General features: G+C 41.3%; 1 protein-coding gene across 2 annotated transcripts in view; it reads right to left on the reverse strand.

The window, feature by feature from the left end:
* Window positions 1-18,877, reverse strand: part of nlgn2b (neuroligin 2b) — a 95,597-nt gene that overhangs the window by 24,287 nt on the left and 52,433 nt on the right. For both annotated transcript variants that reach the window (XM_085797528.1, XM_085797529.1), the window contains exons 2-3: window positions 9,717-10,468; window positions 2,329-2,382 (exon numbers count right to left, since the gene is read on the reverse strand). In XM_085797528.1, coding sequence (XP_085653654.1) covers window positions 2,329-2,382; window positions 9,717-10,233 — 571 coding nt within the window. In that variant the 5' untranslated portion in view covers window positions 10,234-10,468. The remainder of the gene's footprint in view (window positions 1-2,328; window positions 2,383-9,716; window positions 10,469-18,877) is intronic.

Below are 18,877 nucleotides of genomic sequence, written 5' to 3' on the forward strand. Positions count from 1 at the left end.
CTTACAACACAGATTGTGTCTTTAATAGGAAGCCTCCTTTTTTCCAGCTAAAGCCTCTACTCCATTAGCCCTGAGTAAAAAGATATTTTTCCACTGAGGTTTTCTTTCATTGGATTTTTGTGAAAGGTTGAAACATTAAGCTAAATGGATATCAAGTGTTGTGCTGGACAGTAAAATTTCAGCAACATCAACAATTATGTTAGAATTGAACAATTACAGCCCCTTTGAGGTTTTTCTATCACACCGATGACTGAAATAGGATTTAAGTTGTTTTACCTCTAGGAATACACATATCTGTACTTCACAGTGAAACAATACAGTGTTATGGTCTTCACTACATGAAGAGAACAACAATGAAACTGAACTCAATCTCTTATATGTGATTCTTCTGACTGAAATATACGTTGGGTGTTTTTTCACTGTCATGTAATATATTGTTTTTTTGTCAATAAAATTTTCTGTCACAACAATTCAGAAAAACCCTGAAAAATTGAAAGCTATAAAATATTTGCTAAGCCCAATAAAGGACAGGACTAAAAAAAAAAAAAAAACCTAAATGGAAATAAAAATCCATTCATTTTGGAATAAAAGATAAAAAGCTAATGCATACCTACAAAGCCTTAATGAAAGGTGCATAGGAAAAGGTCCAAGTGGTGTAAAAGACAAAGACTTCCTGCAACACTATCTCATCACTGGTACGCACTTCATTCTGGCAACATTTTAGGGCTTTTTAGACTTTCATCAGGTGAAGTTAAAATGAACAATTTTCTCGATTTTATTAAAAAAAACTATGCACATGTGTAGGTATGGTGAGAATGCAGGCGTTTGTCCACAACACAGATGCACAGACCAAAAAAATAAGAAGTAAACAGAACTGGGCGCGTGTGGAACTGAAGGAAATGTACTCTGACTGACTGAAAGGGGCTCAGCACAAACAGGGAGGTGATTAGGGGGTGCAGGGTCACAGGGTGAAAGTGTTTCACTCAGATCCAGAGCCTATATGGCCAACAAGGAGCTCACTGTCTCCCCAAAACACTGGCACATTATTCACTCCTCTCCTTTTATCCTCTCTTTTACCTAACCTGATACCATCCTCCTCGATATCCACCTGCCTCCCTCACATCCATCCTCTGCGTTAACGTCTTGCCTCCCAACAGAAACTGCCTGCATTCTGCTTTCCCATTCCTGTGGTCCTGCCTCATTCATTCTCTTATGGAAATCTCGATTGATCTGGGCGCTCAAGTTTTTGGTCTGACTCAGCACTCAAGCTTTTTTTTTTTTTTTTCACCCAAACACACACCCGGGCAATGCAGGTTGTTGCCACTAACTTATAAAATAAAGATGCTACTCATAGTATTTTCCAACAATATTTGGTAACCTGTGTTCAATCCATACCTGGGCAATTAAGTGAGGAATTCAGCCCCTACCCGAGCCCTCCTGATCCTGTCAAGATCCATCAGGTGTCGGCATAAATGTCAAGCTCTACTTGTCTCCTTCTTATCCCTCCTTCTCACTCTCTCTCTCTCCACATCTCTCTCACTTTCAAAGCTCCATAAATGTCATTTCATCATGCACTTGTCTTCATTATGACTATTTTCCCCTTTTTCTCCCCCTCGTTGCCCTCCCCTGTGCTCTCGCCATGCTCAGCTTTTCTTTTTTCTTTCATCTCTATTCTATCGTTCTGCTCCTCTCCTCGACAATCCTGCGTGAATCCTTCTGTTTTCACCGTTAAGAAACCACACAATTGGATTAGCTACATCTGTCTCTTTTTAAACCATAGCAATTAGAGATGCAAGGGAGAAAGAATTCAATACCCAAATAGCACAAATAGCACTGTGCTTGAGTAGGTACACATGCACAAATGGAGATGTAATGCACTCCAAGTGTGCATAATGCTATGTAATATACAGTACACTTAGTACGTCTGGGTTTGTATAAGCAAGCATATGCTCATGTTGTCTGCATAGGTTTCAGCTGCATCAGTAAAGAGCAGGGAGAGCATCTCTCTTTGACTGCAGTGAAAATGTTCAGAAAAAAACAGATAGATGCAGAAATCCTCCACCTTTTCCTATGGAAGAAAAGGAAACACTGAAAGAGGCCCAAATTACACCATGAAGGATAATAACATAGCAGAGCATTTTCATAGCGACTTTTTCTGATTTGTGTGCCAATAAAAGTGGTTGACAACGGACAGTGTAATGTGCACACAGAGTGGTGAGTCTGAGATGATTATTAACACACATACAAACACAACATTTCCCCATGGAGTTTCAAAAATGGAGCACAGGGTAAAAAAGAAAAAAGAGAAAAAGCATGCAATTAAAATACCTTCATCCCTTGGTCTGTTCATTGTAGACTCATCTTGTTTTTTTGTGAGCGGACCTGGGGTTCAGAAAAAAGAGGGGAGGAGAGAAAAGAGACAAAATTCAAAAATATTGCATTTGTAGAAAAACAACATGAGGAAAAAATAGAAAAATTGTAGAATATTACACTTTGCTGCGAATATGTGACTGTACAGCTGGAACCAAAATGTTTACAAGGATTACACACTGTTTCCTAAAAAGATAACTCCCAAACTCATTTGTTTTAACTGCTTAGGATCTAGTCACGGACTGCCTCGTAAATAACCCCAGAGGCCGTTTCTCCTCAACCCCTCTCCCAATCAGTCCCGACACACTGTTGCTTTGTAAAGAAAAATCAATGAACAGAATCAAGCCATCACTCTTTTTAGTCAGAAAAAAAGCAGAGGAATGCCGAGGTACTCTGTATCCCGCTCCAGCTTAGGACAGTGTTGCAGTCCTGAGGCAAAAGTCCCTACATGGTCCAGGAGGACTAGACTGTTGAAACTTAACACTGAATCAATTTATTTTTAATTTCTTTATGTATTTAATCATTTAGTTTGGTGTTTATTTATTAATTTATTCTTATGTCATTTTTTTCTGTCCTCCATACACACACAGAGGCACACACAGGCACTCATTATGAATACATACACTCACACTGTGGGAAGGGAAACACTGGCATGGAGCTTGAAATGTGAATCATTGCCACCGAATTTGCAAAGAGGACGCTGTTCTTGATATTTACACCTCCTGCAAAGGCTTGTGACAGGATTCCCCTAACCAAGGTCAAAGAGGAACCCCACATTAAGCTTTAATGGTAACGCCAGTTAAATGCTCCATCGGGCAGAGCCAATAACAAGCATTTATCACAGTGACCAACCAACGCCCTGGCGCGTCAACCTCTGTAAGTCTGAACTGATAAGGATCCCATTAATTTGTTGTGTTTTTTTTCCCCTTGGTCTCCGTCAGCAGAGCTTTCAATCGGCCCACGATTAGCGTAGCGTTTTGCTGTCTGTGTGCTTTCAAGAACGTCATTAAAACACACTCATCATTATACCGCGCCTGCAGCACCACACACATTTGACATCCATGTGCTGCACAAAGCATGTTAGCGGTGTCCTTATCATCTGTTGCTTTCCTCCTCATACCCACCCAGCTCTCCGGTGGGGAGGCGTTACAGTCACTCATTTTGAAGAATACTCTATGTTGGGCTGCCAAGGGGTTTATCACTCTGCCAGTGTGCTGCTGACATGTCACTTTCTATCATTCTGCTGGAAACCTCACAGTGAAGTGATGGCATATACCCTTTTCCTTTTCACAGCGCGTTGCGTCTATTGACAAAAGAGACTTGGAGCATCACTGCACTCTGCAATTATAATTCTGAATTTTCACCCTTCCTTCTATATGAATATGGTTTCCTGATATAAAATGTTTATCTTCCGTCTAAATGGAAAGGGATCAATGCTGAATGGATTTGCTGCATCCTTTGAGCACCACTATGCAGGCGCCAGATCCAGAGAGCACTTCCTGTCATAGAGGGAGATGGTACAGTAGCTGGTTCTAGGCTACAGAACAGACAGGTAGGCAGGCCAGTAATGGATAGAGAGGCACATTAGCCCTCCGTCTTGTCAGCACTTCCCCACTACTTAGCACCACTCTAAAACCACACCTCAGTGCTTAATGGAGACTTCTCTGATTTCATTCATTTTCTAATGCCCAATAAAGAATTAACCCATATGTGAGGATAAGCTCAGACAAGCGCACTTTTTAATGGACCATCAAACTTCTTCTCAACCAACAGGAAAAAAGCAGGAACTGTTGTGATAACTATTATTTTCATTATCAAATAACCTTTCGATTGCTTTGGATAATTTATGGCTCAGTCATGCTAACAGCCATGCTAACAGCTCTGTTAGGGCTTTACTGTACAACAACAACACTAAATGCTAGATGCTAATGTCAGCATGCTAGTATGCTCAAATACACAATGCTAACATGTTTACCATCTAAATTTAGCGTGTAAGCATGGTAACATTTGCACATTAGGGCAAAATGAGTACAACAAGTTTTGTCATAAACCAATATAAAAAAGAGAGTAATGAATAAATAACTGGCCAAATGAAATGTCAGAGGAACAAGTTATGTAAATTCCTCCTGAGGGGAACATGAAGTCAAATTTCATGGTAATCCATCTAGTATCAAGACATTTTGCAAAAAGCTACAAATACCAACCGTGTGGTGGTAGGCCTACTAGACAGAAACGTTTACATTTACTGATGATTGGCAGATGCTTTTATCCAGAGTGACTTACAAAGAAGGGGGAGCACTAAAGCATCAGTGCAAAAGGAAACCTTGGCATAAGTACTAAGTACTACATCTATTTCAAAACTCACAGATCACCAAAGTCATAAGGATTCATCCTCTGGAGATCTAGACAATCTCTTAAAAAGATATTTCAATATTTTGGCAAATTTGCCCATTGCCATAATCTCTACAGTCTTAGGGGTAGGTTCATTACCTTTAATTGTCGGTGCAAGCTGTTTTGAGATAGGCGGGGCAGAGATACAAGCTGCTCAGCTACCGCTACGGAGGCTCATGGTATTTCCTGTTTTTCCTCAAAACTCATCAAATACACAATCCAACAACTCCAAAATGCTCTCGTGGACAAGTTGTGACCTGAACATTCATGATGAAATAATAATGGAATATTGTTTTTGAGGTAAATGCAAAGCCAGTGTTGTGCCGAAAAGAGACTGCTTGCTGAATAACGACTGCCGCCGACGGGAACGCACATCGGTGGCTTTGCATTTACCTCGAAAACAACTCTGTCTCGTAACTTTCCATTATTATTTCACAGCGTGGTAAATGTTCAGGTCACAACTTGTCCACCACGACAGCGTTTTGGAGTTGTTGGATTGTGTATTTGATTATGGCAATGGGCGAATCTGCCAAAATGTTGAAATATCCCTTTAAATACATTGTACCAATCTGATAGATATTATATATCTAATATATTATATTGTTTCCTTTACCTGCTGGTATCGGAAAATGAAAAGTTAGAGGATTACCATTTCTTAGTTCTTCTAATAGTTGTTGAGATATTTCAGTCTGGACCACAGTGGTGAACAGATCATCATCATCATTCCCAGAGCTGTGTTGCTGATAGGGCTAGTTATGATGATACAAAACTCATATAAGCCTTTATAGCTTTATATTTAGAGGCTTGGTAAAAATAATTAAGTATTATTTTTGCCTGCTGAATTTGTATGTATTGACTAAGGGACAATAAGAGTTTGCATTGAAGCGATTGTGGTAGTATCTAGAATGTGGCTTTTGAACACAGACTTAAGACTTTTGAAGAAAAACTGTAATGGATTAGTCAATACAAATAGTAAGATGTAACAAAACCATATTTCCTATCAGCACAGCAGGGAAGTCTGCCAGTAGGCTCTGTCACATGATGTAATGGGCCACTGCTCAGTGAAATGCGCTGGCCTACACAGGAACATTTAGCTTGGGTTTGTCCCAGTACTGTTTGACCTAATGCAGCTCCATCTCTCAGTCAACAGCGTTTCTTTTCGGTTCAGTGAGCCAGTGGCCAGAGCGCAAGCTGTCTCCCGTCCCTTTCCATTTCCTCATTGCAGCAAACGGGATGAAGCTGCGGTATGTCATGTCTGTGGTGGCCTGTCTGCTTGACAAGGTGTCAGACACAGCTTTGGTTCAACCCCCCTCCCCTGCATCCAGGCAGCAGCTTCCAGCACATGCAGTCCTATCCTTCTGCTCTTCTACTGTGCCCCCAGCCTCCAGCTTCATCCTGGCCTCCACTGTCCTGCCTCCTGAAATATGGTTTTTAATAAAGGCTCAGTAAATGGCTGCTCTGGCAGCAATAAAAATGAAGGATCTTAGGCTCTTGGCTGAGGAGTGTCTTGAGAAAATAGGAATGCAGTGAGACAGTGCTCTTGCCTCCCCGGCTGGCCACACAGGAGAATTAGGGGTGAACACTAGAGAGGGAGGCAGGAAGCAGGGGAGAGATAAATGGGGAGCATGAAACACTCTTCAGTCCACTATAACATTTGTGTATTTACATTAGTCCATGAAGTTATTTGTATTTCATGTGAGTTGAAGAAGTGGCAGGCTACAGAGCGGCTCAGGGAGGGGAGGGGGGTGAGAAGAAGCTCATTTGCATTCAGAACAGTGACCCCTTCTACCGCCATCTGCATAAAGATGGAGGAAAGAGGAGAGGAGGCAGGGATGGTTTCGAAGAGGAGAGAGCAGGAGGGGTGAACAGATGCAGGAAGAAAAGAGAGCGGTGAATTTTCTTTTGTCCAAAGAATAACGCAGAGAATATGTTCACTAAGAGTATTTCTAGGTCTGAAGCAGACAAACCAGGAGAGAGGAGGGGGCATAACTTCAAGTAAAATAGAAGAATGATTGGTAATGTTGCACTCTGGAGATCTAAACTATCATAATCGAGTTGTGCAGGGCAGATCTGGCACCAAAACATTTAGATCCAGGCTGTGTATGAGTCTGTGCTGCCAATTCATTCTGGCCCACCTACATTCACTGTGAGTGGGAATGCAACTCCTCACAGCCAAACACAGCAAAATACAGCATTAACATCTACCCTTTATACTTATTGCACCATTACTTTACTAGTAACAAGTTGGTTATATATGTTATAGAAAAATGCTTAGCATATGAAACCATCTTTTCAGGGGCTGGTACCTCTGACATAACTGTAAATTTAACACCATGTAAACAATTCAAGCCATCGTGACAACTGTTCTACGTGAAAAATGTTGTGTTTGATTTCCAGGGCAGTTTGTTCTCCCTCTGTCTCAATTTTCCTCTCGCACACTAGGCAGAACACATCCTTGGAGACTGCATCAGCCTTGTGTAAGCAGTGACCCCTGACAATAAGTGACAGATTCTGACAAGTAGACAGAGCTACATGTAAAATCTGTCTCCCTCATTTGCACACCTTCTCTCCTGGGAACAACACGGGAAACTCTACATCATCTTCTCCGCGAGTTTATGACATATGTAGTGTACGGCATACATATTGTATAACTACTGTCTCTTATTTTACTCATGTCCTGTACATTAAGAGTAGTTGAAATCACTTAGCAGTCTCTGTTTTGCCTGCTTGATATTTTTACACAAGCAATTAATCTGTTTCCAACTTACTCTTAAGCTGTGAAGCATCAATAAGAGAATTCATCTGCAGCGCTGACACAATCTTGCTGAGTGGCATAAAGCCTCAGCTTTACACAACACAACAATCCTGTGCATCACTCCAGACTAATCCTAAAGTTAGACTTCATACATGAGCAGCAGCACTAATACGTGAACGTGTTTTCGTGAATACTCTCAGGGAACTCTCAGGTGAGCCCATTAATCATCATCTTTTTAACATTTTATCATCTTCCTTGCTTACTGTCATCAGTAGCATATGCTTTGCCTCAAAAGACGGAGACACTCTGATCCTGCGTACTTTTTTACCTGCCCATCTGCTTAATCAACCCTCTCCACAGGATCATTAATGCAAGAAGTGCACCCAAATAGCCCATGCAGAGGTGGAGGTTCTGACTTATAGTGATCTTCAGTTTTGGGCTAATTTCACCTCAGGAGGCCCTGGCAAGGTTGTCTTGGCCGTATATTGTATTTGTTATATTTCTACTGATCCAGTTGTTATAGCAGAAAGAGTTTTCCAAGCCTAGCCACAGAAACCACAGTGCACACTACATTTAACACAAGCGTGAAGAGTAAGTCAGACCATGAAACTGACACGTGCATCACAACACAATGGTCACTGAGGTTTACCAATACTAAAAACATGGCTCTTTGTTTGCAGTTCAGTACAAACTGCCAGGCGCCAAATGCAACCTTGATAGAATAGTTTGTCAATAGTTGTTGTTTGAAAGCCACTGGTAACAGGCGGTATCAGCTCTATTTAACAGTAATCCTTCAGCTACTTTGACTGATAAAAATATGCAGGAAGGTCAGTTACTTGTTGTTTATTTAAAGTAAACTAAGCTTTTTTTCATTTGGAATAGACCTGCGAGTTGAAGGTAGTGATAATGTCTGGTGACCACTATGAACTGGTGCAGTGTTATACTGTAAGACCACACTGCATTAGCGCATGATGATGCTGATTTATGAGTTTTTAGTAGGGTTTGATTATCAAAAATGGCATCCCTTTGCTTTTTTCCTGAGATGGTGCTGAGCTGACTCCTCTTCAGTCCTCTTACCGCTGCTGAAGAGCTGCTGGAAGTCTCACGCTGTGCAACAGACCCACACACTGAAGAACTGGAAATTAATTTATACTCTAGGGATCCTTAACTGTAGTTTTCAATATCTGATTAGGAAGTTATGTTTATGAATATTCATGAGTGGTATAATGCCATGTTTTAAAGAGTAGTTGTGTTTCTTTGCTATGTTTCTTTCATTAAGTGTTTTTTACATGTGCAATTTTGAATGCACTCAAATCACAGCATAAGTTACTGGTGAAAGAATTAAGAAATGTGGCAGATCAATAAATGTTTTAACACCTTCTTCAAAGACAGTTATGTCATGTGCTTCCTTTCTTCTTCTCAGTTCAAATGAAAACTATAGCAGGACCAACTGAATAAACGAACATGCTCTGCATGCAGGGATGTATGTCACTGGGAGATTTCCCTTTTTTACTGGTTGAAGAAACAAAATGTTAATGGTGTCAGTGACTCACTGTTTGATTTACTACTAACTGGTTCACTTTGTTCAGTCACTCGAAAAACATGTGACTTACCCTGCACTGCTCAAGCAAAAGGTTAATGTTCGCACGCTAATACAATTATTATGATGAAGATATAATGTGGATGCATGGGTGATTTTAATAAATTAGCGGTAAGTTGAGTTAAGATGCAGCGTGCTACTATGTGGCTAATTGGTACAAAAATGAACAAGAACAAGTTTGACATATTCGATGAAAAAAAATAATTAAATAGGAGTAATTCAAGTAAAGAGTATCTAATAGCTCATCAGAGTATCTGCAGAAGAAAGATTGCACATGTGACTTTGCTGCAGTATGGGCATCTAGAAAATGATTACACACAATAACTGGTGGTATCTGAGACTGGCATTAATGCAAACCCAGAGGATTATCAGTGAATATATTCTTTGGTAATCTCCTAAGTGTCTTCTGGCTCACGTTAAGAGCTCTCCTTCCACAGAATATAATCCTAACTAATTTATCAAAATGACACTATTCCAGGAAGAACTGACACAGATATGAAATTTTAAAAACTATCTCAAAAGTAGCTGCTGTTCTGACACTCTCTAGAAGAGTAAGTTCATCTCCTTTTGTAACTCGTATGAGAGTTTTGTGTCACTCACCATCTTCAGTGGGTACGTAAATGTTGAGGTAAAGGCAGTCCTCACTCTGGTTCTGAACGTAGGTCGCCGCGGCATCCAGGTTGTCTGTGAACCACACCGGGAGCATGATCTCGGGTAAAACCCCGTGGACATTCTGGGGACACACGGGTGCGAAATGGGTGGCGTTGCGGATCTCTTGCCAGGAACCTGGAGCTTCGGGAGGCTGGAAGCGACGCTCGCCGATGGGTGCAGTGGCATATGGCACACCTAGGTACTGTTCCACTGGGCCCAAGATCTCGTTGTTGAGCTCCTTCCTGATGCCACGGACCTTTCCATAGCCTGTGGACACTATGGGGTGTTTCAGGTCAACACGCTGACATGAGGACAGTGTCAGGTGCAGCACCAGTCCCAAGAGCCACACCAGACAGTGATTAGCAATCTGCTGAGAAGTATAATGGTGCTTCCCACCAAAGCCTTGGTGGCTGGCAACATTGAAAGGAAAAAACAACATGTCCAAAATAAAGGCTCTTTTAGTCATATCACTAGGACTTCAGCTGGGTGTGGACAGGGATCAGGGACAAACTCAGTGGGTTGTGGGTGATAACAAAGGCAAAAAGAGGGTGTGTGGAGAGGGACAGGTTAACAGCTTTACTAGGGTGACATGGTGAGGCGGAGGGTCAGGCAGCATTCTCAGGTAGACTCTGCGGTCTCATCAGTCTTCCTCTATGGAGCTCCTGATGGGTCCAGAGCTGCAGTCAGTGAGCCAATTACACCTGGAAGACACAGACAGGTTGCAGGTTTGAGTCAGTGTGTGTGCACGGAAAAGGAGTGATCGTTCAACCCTGTCAGAGTTTTTTTCTTTTCTTTTTTTCTTAAAGGCTTAAGACAAAAAGGATAAGTTGATTTTAACTGAGATGAAGTGCCTGTTAGCTCAAAAAAAGAGAAAAAGAAAAAAGAATAATGACACGTTACTGTGGATGACTCCTTTATAGTACATTTATAACATCCCACCTATCAACCAGATCTGACACCAAAGGTTGCGTCTGTAATGTCATATGATTCTGTCATCTTGAAGATGATGACTGATGTTGTATAAATAAATAAATCATATGCGTTTTCATTAACTGTGAAAAGAAAAACACAAAGGGCATTCACTGTATCCACGGGTGTCTTTCTTTTACAGCTGTCATGTTACCCAGATACTTTATTGCTTCTACCATGGAGAGTGATATGTATGTGGTTTTTGTTTTCTTTTTATATTTTCTTTTGTGTCACAGCAGCTTCATCTGACTGCAAGATTGATTTTAGCTACATTTGTGAGCTGCATGTACAATTGCTCATCACAATAAGTAGCTGTGGTCCTGTTTTCCCAAAGACCCTGCAAAGAATAAGTGTATTGTGTCTAGACTATATAGAGTTCATTTCACAGCTGACATCCAAATGCATCTCAGATGTAACCTTTGCTGAATTTAAGTATAACCATGTACTTCACATCTGCAATACCAGCTCATGTGATGTTTCCCTAACACATTTTGGGTGCAAACACGCGGCTGCATTTAGAGTTGTAAAGCTGTGATCGAATTGCCGCTGGCACAATGGGGGTGCCAACTGTGGAGGGAGGCAAATACAGAGTATGAGGCTAGTAAATTGGACAAGTTAGGAGTCACGACTATGAATAATACCCTGCTCAAATTTTATTCTCCCTGCTATCAGAAATATCAGGTTATGGGCTTTGCGATCATTACTTCAGAAGAAATGCTCACAATGAGCATGTGAAGGCAGGGTTAAGTGTCGAAGAATATTTGGTCTGGTTGCAAAAACTTAATTTGCAGTCCAAAGGGAAACTTTTTCAATTACCATGGTGTAATGTGGCCCCTGCTTCATATTTTCATTTTCCAGATAATTACAGTACTTTGAAGTGTAAAACAACACTTGTTGTGTAATTAACTTCAACCCACAGAGAACACAAAATAAATAAAAGCATGTTCACACATCATTCTGAGGAGTGAACAAGCAAAACCCCACTGGCCCTGCACCCTTTTCAGCCATCCACACTGTGTCACAGCTAGCCTCTCCTTCTCAACTCAGTTCAGTTGGTTCTTGCTTCCACATCATTACAGATGAATGGGCAGTGCTTATCGCACTCTGGCTTTGGGAGACAGAGCCGTTTAGGTGTGATAAAGGCTTTATGTGGTGCTAACTGTTGGTTGAATGCCACCTCATTCCTCCACCCTCAACCCTGCAATATCCACACTCCACTGTCAGACAACAGGCACAAGGGATGACGGTAAAATAGAGCACAAAGACGACGTGCAGCATTATGGGATGTTCAAAGTTAGGGATGTGAGTGGCGCTCTGTTTCATTATAGGACAAAAACAGGAACAAGGTGACTGTAAAAATATTCAGTTCATTACAGCCCTGCATCGTATGACAACTACACATTCCAAGGAGAAGGTGGGATGTGTCAGGATGCCCTGAATCCTCATCAAAAAAAGTTAGTGTGCATACAAAGTCAAGCTGAAATTCCTACTTGTGAAAAGATTAATGTGAATTATACACAGTACATGAATTCCTCTGCTGTGTTGTAAAAGACTCAGTGAGGAGCTTCGGTGGCGTGATTTAGAGAAGCCACTTGACTTATTTGGAATAAGAGGCAACGAGACAAGGGAGACGTGTTCATTTACCCAAATTGTTAATCTAACTTTTGCATTACCATTATTTACCCAGCCAAGCGCATTTAAAGGAATAGTCATCCTTTGGGGAAATTCCTTTATTCGCTGTCATGCCCAGTCAGAGTTAGACAACAACGATCAATGCCACTCTTACATTCATCTCTTAAGCTACGTTTAGGAGACTTTGCCTCACATAAAGACTGGAAACAAGGGAAAACAGCTGGTATGTCTCAGTCCAGCATCTCTAAAGCACAAGAAACAGACCATGAAATAGCATATAACCTTCATGACACCACCACTTGTCATTTTTTTCACTCAGGTGTGAGATGTCTTGTTAAAAAAGCATTTGTCACCATGGCAATTTAGCATTGGACAGTGTTGAACTTGTAATGATAGTTTCAAACAAAAAAGATCAAAATTGATGCAGCAGACCCAGAAACACTGCCTTTTTCTTCCACGCTCTCTTGCCTACATTACCCACAGTGCAACTCCAAGACATGATTAAACAAACCTTTAGGTCTTTGCCGTACTGGTTCTACTACAGTATGTATTGTGTGGGTTGAAGATGACATTGTGACAGCTTCATTGTTGCTATAGTAACAATGTTGCATTGAGACAGAACTGTTTGCAGTGGAAAAATGAGAACCTGGTACTAAAAAAAAGGGAAAGAAACTATTTGATGCTATTTAATGAGACAGGCTAGCAGTCTCAGTCTTGATGCTAAGCTAAGCGAGCCGGCTGCAGCCTGACATTTAACAGTCAGATATGAGAGTAGTACTGTGTCAATCTTTGCATCTAAAACATGGCAGGAAAGAGAGCAGATCAAACAAGTGCTATAAAAGACCACAAAACCCTTCTTAAAGTCGAGTACGGAAGAATAAAATACATCTTGAAAACCAGGCGTGGAAGCTGCTAAGCATGTAATGTGAACAGTATCATCTCAAATCTGACAATCCACCCACCAACTACACAGATTCAGTGTTGGGAGTTGGTAAGATTAAGAGGGAGACTGAAAACAATGCACACTGAAATACTGTAAGTGCAACCACACACACTCATCAATAACTATACAATGTGCGCTATACAGGGAGCTGTGTAAAGCCCGTGATTAGCATTGGAGTGCACGGCAGCTGCTGCCACTGCTCATTACTTACAATTGTTACATTTAAGTACACATTTTGATTTTAAAACAGCTATCTGTGCTCCCATTGTGTTGTGTAAATGGGACTGTAGCACAAGCCCATGGTCAGAGCACCTTCAATATGCAAATTAGCTCAGGGGATGCACATGGTAGATTGAGCTTAGTGAGTGGGATAGCATAGTGTGGGTCAAGTGTCCATATCTCGTCTCCCATATGAGCAGCATTTAGACACATGAGCACACGTGTACAATCCAATGAGGCATCAGATGTTGCATGTGCATAGAGCAAACTGGTTTGCTCTCAACCTCTCACATGTGACTGGCAAATGGCAGCACCTTAACATCCCTAACATCTGTTCATGTCAACCATCCGTGAGCTGAAATGGCGTTGAGCGTGCATCTTCACACATCAAATGGTATGAATTGACACACAAATCACTGGGCTAATGTACGCTGTTTTCTGTTTTGTTTTATATAATAGGTAGTCCTGTCAGCTGGAGCTGTTTGAGAAAGCAATGCCTCTCTGCCAGTGGGACACTTTTATGAGTATGTTTAAATGGGATGGTCAGAATGGTTTGAAGAAAATGCTTGTCTTGGGATTTTATATTGCTCTGTTTCTACTTTGAGTGTTAAAACTACATGCACTACTTCAGCTGTCAAGCTGCTCTCCTCTGCTAGTCAACATCTGTGGATGACAAGCAGCTTAGCAAGCCAGAAACAGAGTGCTGAGTTTTTTTTTTTTTGTCTAAACTTGCTTGTCTGCTATCTACTGTCACCGTGCTGAGAAAAAGGGACCTTTCAATTCAGAAATAAAACTGAGCTGTGGTGGCTCATTGTTGTATTATCTTTCAACCAAAACAGTATCCAGATACAGTGGCCCACTGTGTTTCTACATTGACATAAGAAGGAGAGAAGAAAGAGTGACTCTTTTAGCAAGAGACATCACTAATGACATTTATGGTTTGCAAGCATTACTACTGTATGAAAACAGACCCACCTTATTCCTAGCTCCATACCTTGACCTAATTATGGGCACCACTTCCAGTTATTCCTTTCTCTGAACCGGCGTCTGTATGAGTTGACGGTGTGTGCTACACATTACAACTAACTCTTATTTGGGGAAATAAATCATTGCAGTGCAGCCTGTCGCACCTCAACTGGAATAATCTGATTCATAGCTCTGTCTTCTACAACCGGTCTAGAGGACAACCTGATGAAGTGGCCTACTTTATTGATTCTGTTGCTACCGATGGTGAAGCAATTAACAATCCGAAAAAGCTACGAGGCGCTGAGTGTTTACTTGGTAATAATTTCATTCAAGGACATGGAAGAGAGCTTTGTCTCTAGAGCTAGTCAGGGTCCCACATCAACACATCACTAATGCTAAGCTAACTTAATTGGTCATCGCTTCTTTCTCAGGCCATAGTAGACAACACAGACATGGTCACATTATTCTGTGAAATGAAAGCAGTTTTGGGTAACACAGCTGACAGTCAGATGAGAGGATCAACACCACTCAAATGTGTGTATGGTAAATACGGACTAAGCTTAGCACAAAAACTGTAAATGTGGAGGAACAGCTTGCCTGTCTATCTCTATAGCGATAAGGTGGATGGGCAATGTACAGGCCACTTAGCTTTATATAAATGCACAGAGCCCGTTAGAATCATGGAAAGAAAACAAGAGGAGTGATACCTGCTCTCTTTTTGGAAGGATGAGGGACTTGTACCCTTCACAGGTACAAGAAGAGCTCCCGTTCTGATTAAAACAGATGTTCAAGACCTTGATGTTCTCTTAAACCTTAAATGGGCCGGGTAAGATGAATACGTTGACTAAGATTAGACTTGTCAGGCCGCGTATAGACTCAGCCAAAGGGCCTCATCCTCCTTTCACACCAGACATTGAAGCTGTCCAGAATCCGCCCCGATGCCTCCTTGTACAGACTGCCAGGGTGCACTGGGTGATACAGGAATAGGAGATGAGGGGAGAAATGGCTGCCACTCTTGTGAAGTGCAGCATTATATCAGAATTCATTTGCTCAAAAAGCCATCGCTGGAGAAGTCTGACAGTTTCTCTCCTTTGTAATCTGTAATGACTGCATGATGTACCCAGGCTGCTGAGGCAACAGGGCGTAGGGAGGCATCCTACAGTATTGGGCAAAATGGTCTTTAAATTGGAGCACTGATGGGCCAGTTTCAGCCTATTCCTGTCAATTAGGATCATATGTGATTCATTTGCTTTGAGACTCAAATTATAGTCATCATTTAATTCTATGTCTCAATTTATGAAGTTAGTCTGTAAAAATAATGTCGCTGAATGTCCGATAGATTTAAAAAATGTCTTTTAATTAGATAAAACAGTCAAGCCCCTAAAACATTTTTGTCTTCAACTATGTGACACATCAAATAATGAAGACTGAAGCCTCTGAAGACAAGGGAAGGGCTGCAGATGGTAATAGGCAGAGATCCAGCAGACTTTGTGTCAATCGAGCTTTAAACCATATTAGGATTATTGTAATAGGATTACTGTTGAACCTTCTGAGAAGATACATATTTATTTTGTAATATATTCTTTCAAGCTGTGGAGATGAAAAATCACAGCTGACTTCAACAGTGTCATTAAAACTGTATCACGTCGCTGATGAAAATGTCTGGAACATGTTAAGCAGGTTGATATTTGCTGGGAACATCAGAGATAACAGTATCCACAGTTGTGTGTAAGTCACAATAAAGTCTAATGATTCATGTCACGTCGTGACTCAAGGCATCTAACCCGCTTCTTTACTAAAAATATTTCCGTGCATGTTTTCTAGCTTAGTTTCACCAATGTGGACTTCTTACACGCCGTGCAAAAACAGACATTCAAATAAACTGAACTGCATGTCTGTATGATCACCAGAGGCGTAGCTCCTTCTTTCCATTTTGGATACTACATGAGATTTACTTTAGCTGTGCCCTGAGGCCAAATGACAACTTTGCCATCGTACTTACGTTGAGCATTGTCATGTTGCCAAGAGGATAAACCCTTTAATTTTAATGATCCCATGGCCTTTCCCCCAGCACTACCCTCAGGACAAATATTGCATTTTTAGCAAATTGCAAACTGACACTGTTTTGGTTGTTCCATGTTAAATTTTTAAAATGACAGACTTTTAGTCATTTTTTTTCTTAGATTCACAATCCCTGTAAGTGCAGTGCCACTAAGTCTTTGGCATATACGCACATACAGTACATATTAGATGTACTTCATGTGAAATCTTTTTCTTAAGCCTTTATGTACATTTATTTCTTCTATATCCCATCCCCAGACAGTCTGTCCTGATTTCTTGTTAAACCTCTCAGCAGAAAATCAGTCCTAGACAGCAACGTCCAAATAAAGGTTAATCTGTGTGGGAAAATAAACATTTTCGGTTGGAAGTTCTTGTCAGTGTTAATTCCATGGCGACCCCATAATTGTGGCAAAACCGCTGCGTTGTTAGCGCTGAGGAAGACTTTGAGCTCTGTCCCACAATTTATTCTATTTACCATAAGCTCTCCACAGACTCCACGAGCAGCCCAATCAGATACCAAAGCATCTCCATCTGGCACTGACTTCCCATCCTCATTGCACTGCAGCCAGAAAAATTCAGGAATATCCACAAGAACGTGTCACTTCATATGTATTACAATTGAAATAGATGCAAAAAAAAAAAGACTACAAACACTGTGCCTCCAAATTAAATGTTGGTACATTTGCCACTGCTCCATGAAATAACCCCAATAATTAACAACATGAAAACAAAAATTCAGAGGCTCACATCTGTTTAAGAAGAAGTCAATTACAGGGGCCCTAATGAAGCATCAGTGCTTGTTATTGAAGCGCGTCAGGGATCATAAAGCAGCAGGCGGTATAGGAGCAGATAGGAGATGTTAGACAAAAGGCCCCCTGTCACTGCTGGACCAGAAAATCAATATGTTGCTGTTGGTCACCACTGTGTTTTCCACTCAATACCTGTAGATCACATGGAAAACCCCTTTATCTTACAACTCTTCGCCACACCAGTACACCTAGAGAGCGAGGTACGTTGACAGCTACTGATCGGACATCCTTAAAATGTGCCAAGGATGAAGATCGCTGCCTCAAAGGGGCTGTTACCTGTTATTTATCTGTTTTTTTTAAGTGTGTTTGGTAACTGTAAGCTGGGGAATGTGTCATGATGGAGCCAAGTAGTGTGCACAATCTGGTGACACACTAATTAGCGATGATCTAGGTGAAATCCTAGCTGTGTTAGCGTGTGTATAGGTGTCTGTAGGCGATACACACAGTTTGAGGGAGCAGTCTGACAGCTGCTTTGCCTCCAGCTTAAAGCTAATTTAAGAATAGAATGACCCACTAAGTTGAATGGAGATGGCAGCGCAGCCATATTATCATGGCTGACCAGCCTCGCTGATATTCTGTTAAATGTTAAAATACAAATAATAATAATGATGTTGGTGATAATCTTGTTTTCAAGCCCGGAAATAACAGGGAAAACAGAAAAGGTGGTTGCAAAGATGAAGACAATACATAAAAGTATGTCTGGAGGGGTGCAATTTAAAAGGAGATTTACAGGATAACATTGAATTAACTAGCTTAGGTTCCTCAGGCGGGCACGTACAACGCTAAACCCCCCTAGCAAAACTGCAATCAGCTTTATTCTTGGCTCTAGACTGAAGGAGAGTCAGAAGTGCCCGAGGAGCTCAGGCTGACATGAAACTCAAAAGTCTGAATGCAGCCACAGGCCAGACATTGCTTTAGCCTACTTTAAATGTGATCATTGAAAAATAATGACACCAAGCTGGAGCCCCACAATATCGCACAACTTTACAAGCCTGATGGGAGATATACACCTGTGCATCGGGTGACATTTACCCACCTCGGTGGTTTCCTGTGTATCCCGTTTGTCCAAGTACATTGGAGCGATATGCTGCCAATGCGTGCCTTGTGTTCTAGATGTGGGTGTGTTGGCAATGCTAAAGTCCGACTAATTCATTACAGCCTGTGAGAGGCACATCCATCTCATAAGCAAATCCCTCTTCTTTTATTTGGAGAACATCTGGACAGGACGTAGGTTGATGGTAGTTTGATTGCTGGAATGGGACAGGCTGCATTACAGATCACTAACGTTATAATAGTGGCATGAGAAAACATTCAAATATGATGATGATGCCGTTTTTGTTGGCCGTCGTTGGGCACGGTCCTTTTTACGTCCGGAGAATATGATTTGTAGGCAAGAGGGGATCTGGCTGTTGTGACAAATTTTAAATTCATCAAAAGAATTGCAGCTTCTGCAATTTGGATATTGCATTTGCCCATATTGTGATTTTGACAACATTTAGATCAATTGTGCA

This window comes from Trachurus japonicus, chromosome 14, assembly GCF_045865225.1.
Source record: "Trachurus japonicus isolate A0001 chromosome 14, Traja_1.0".
Classification (NCBI taxonomy): Eukaryota; Metazoa; Chordata; class Actinopteri; order Carangiformes; family Carangidae; genus Trachurus; species Trachurus japonicus.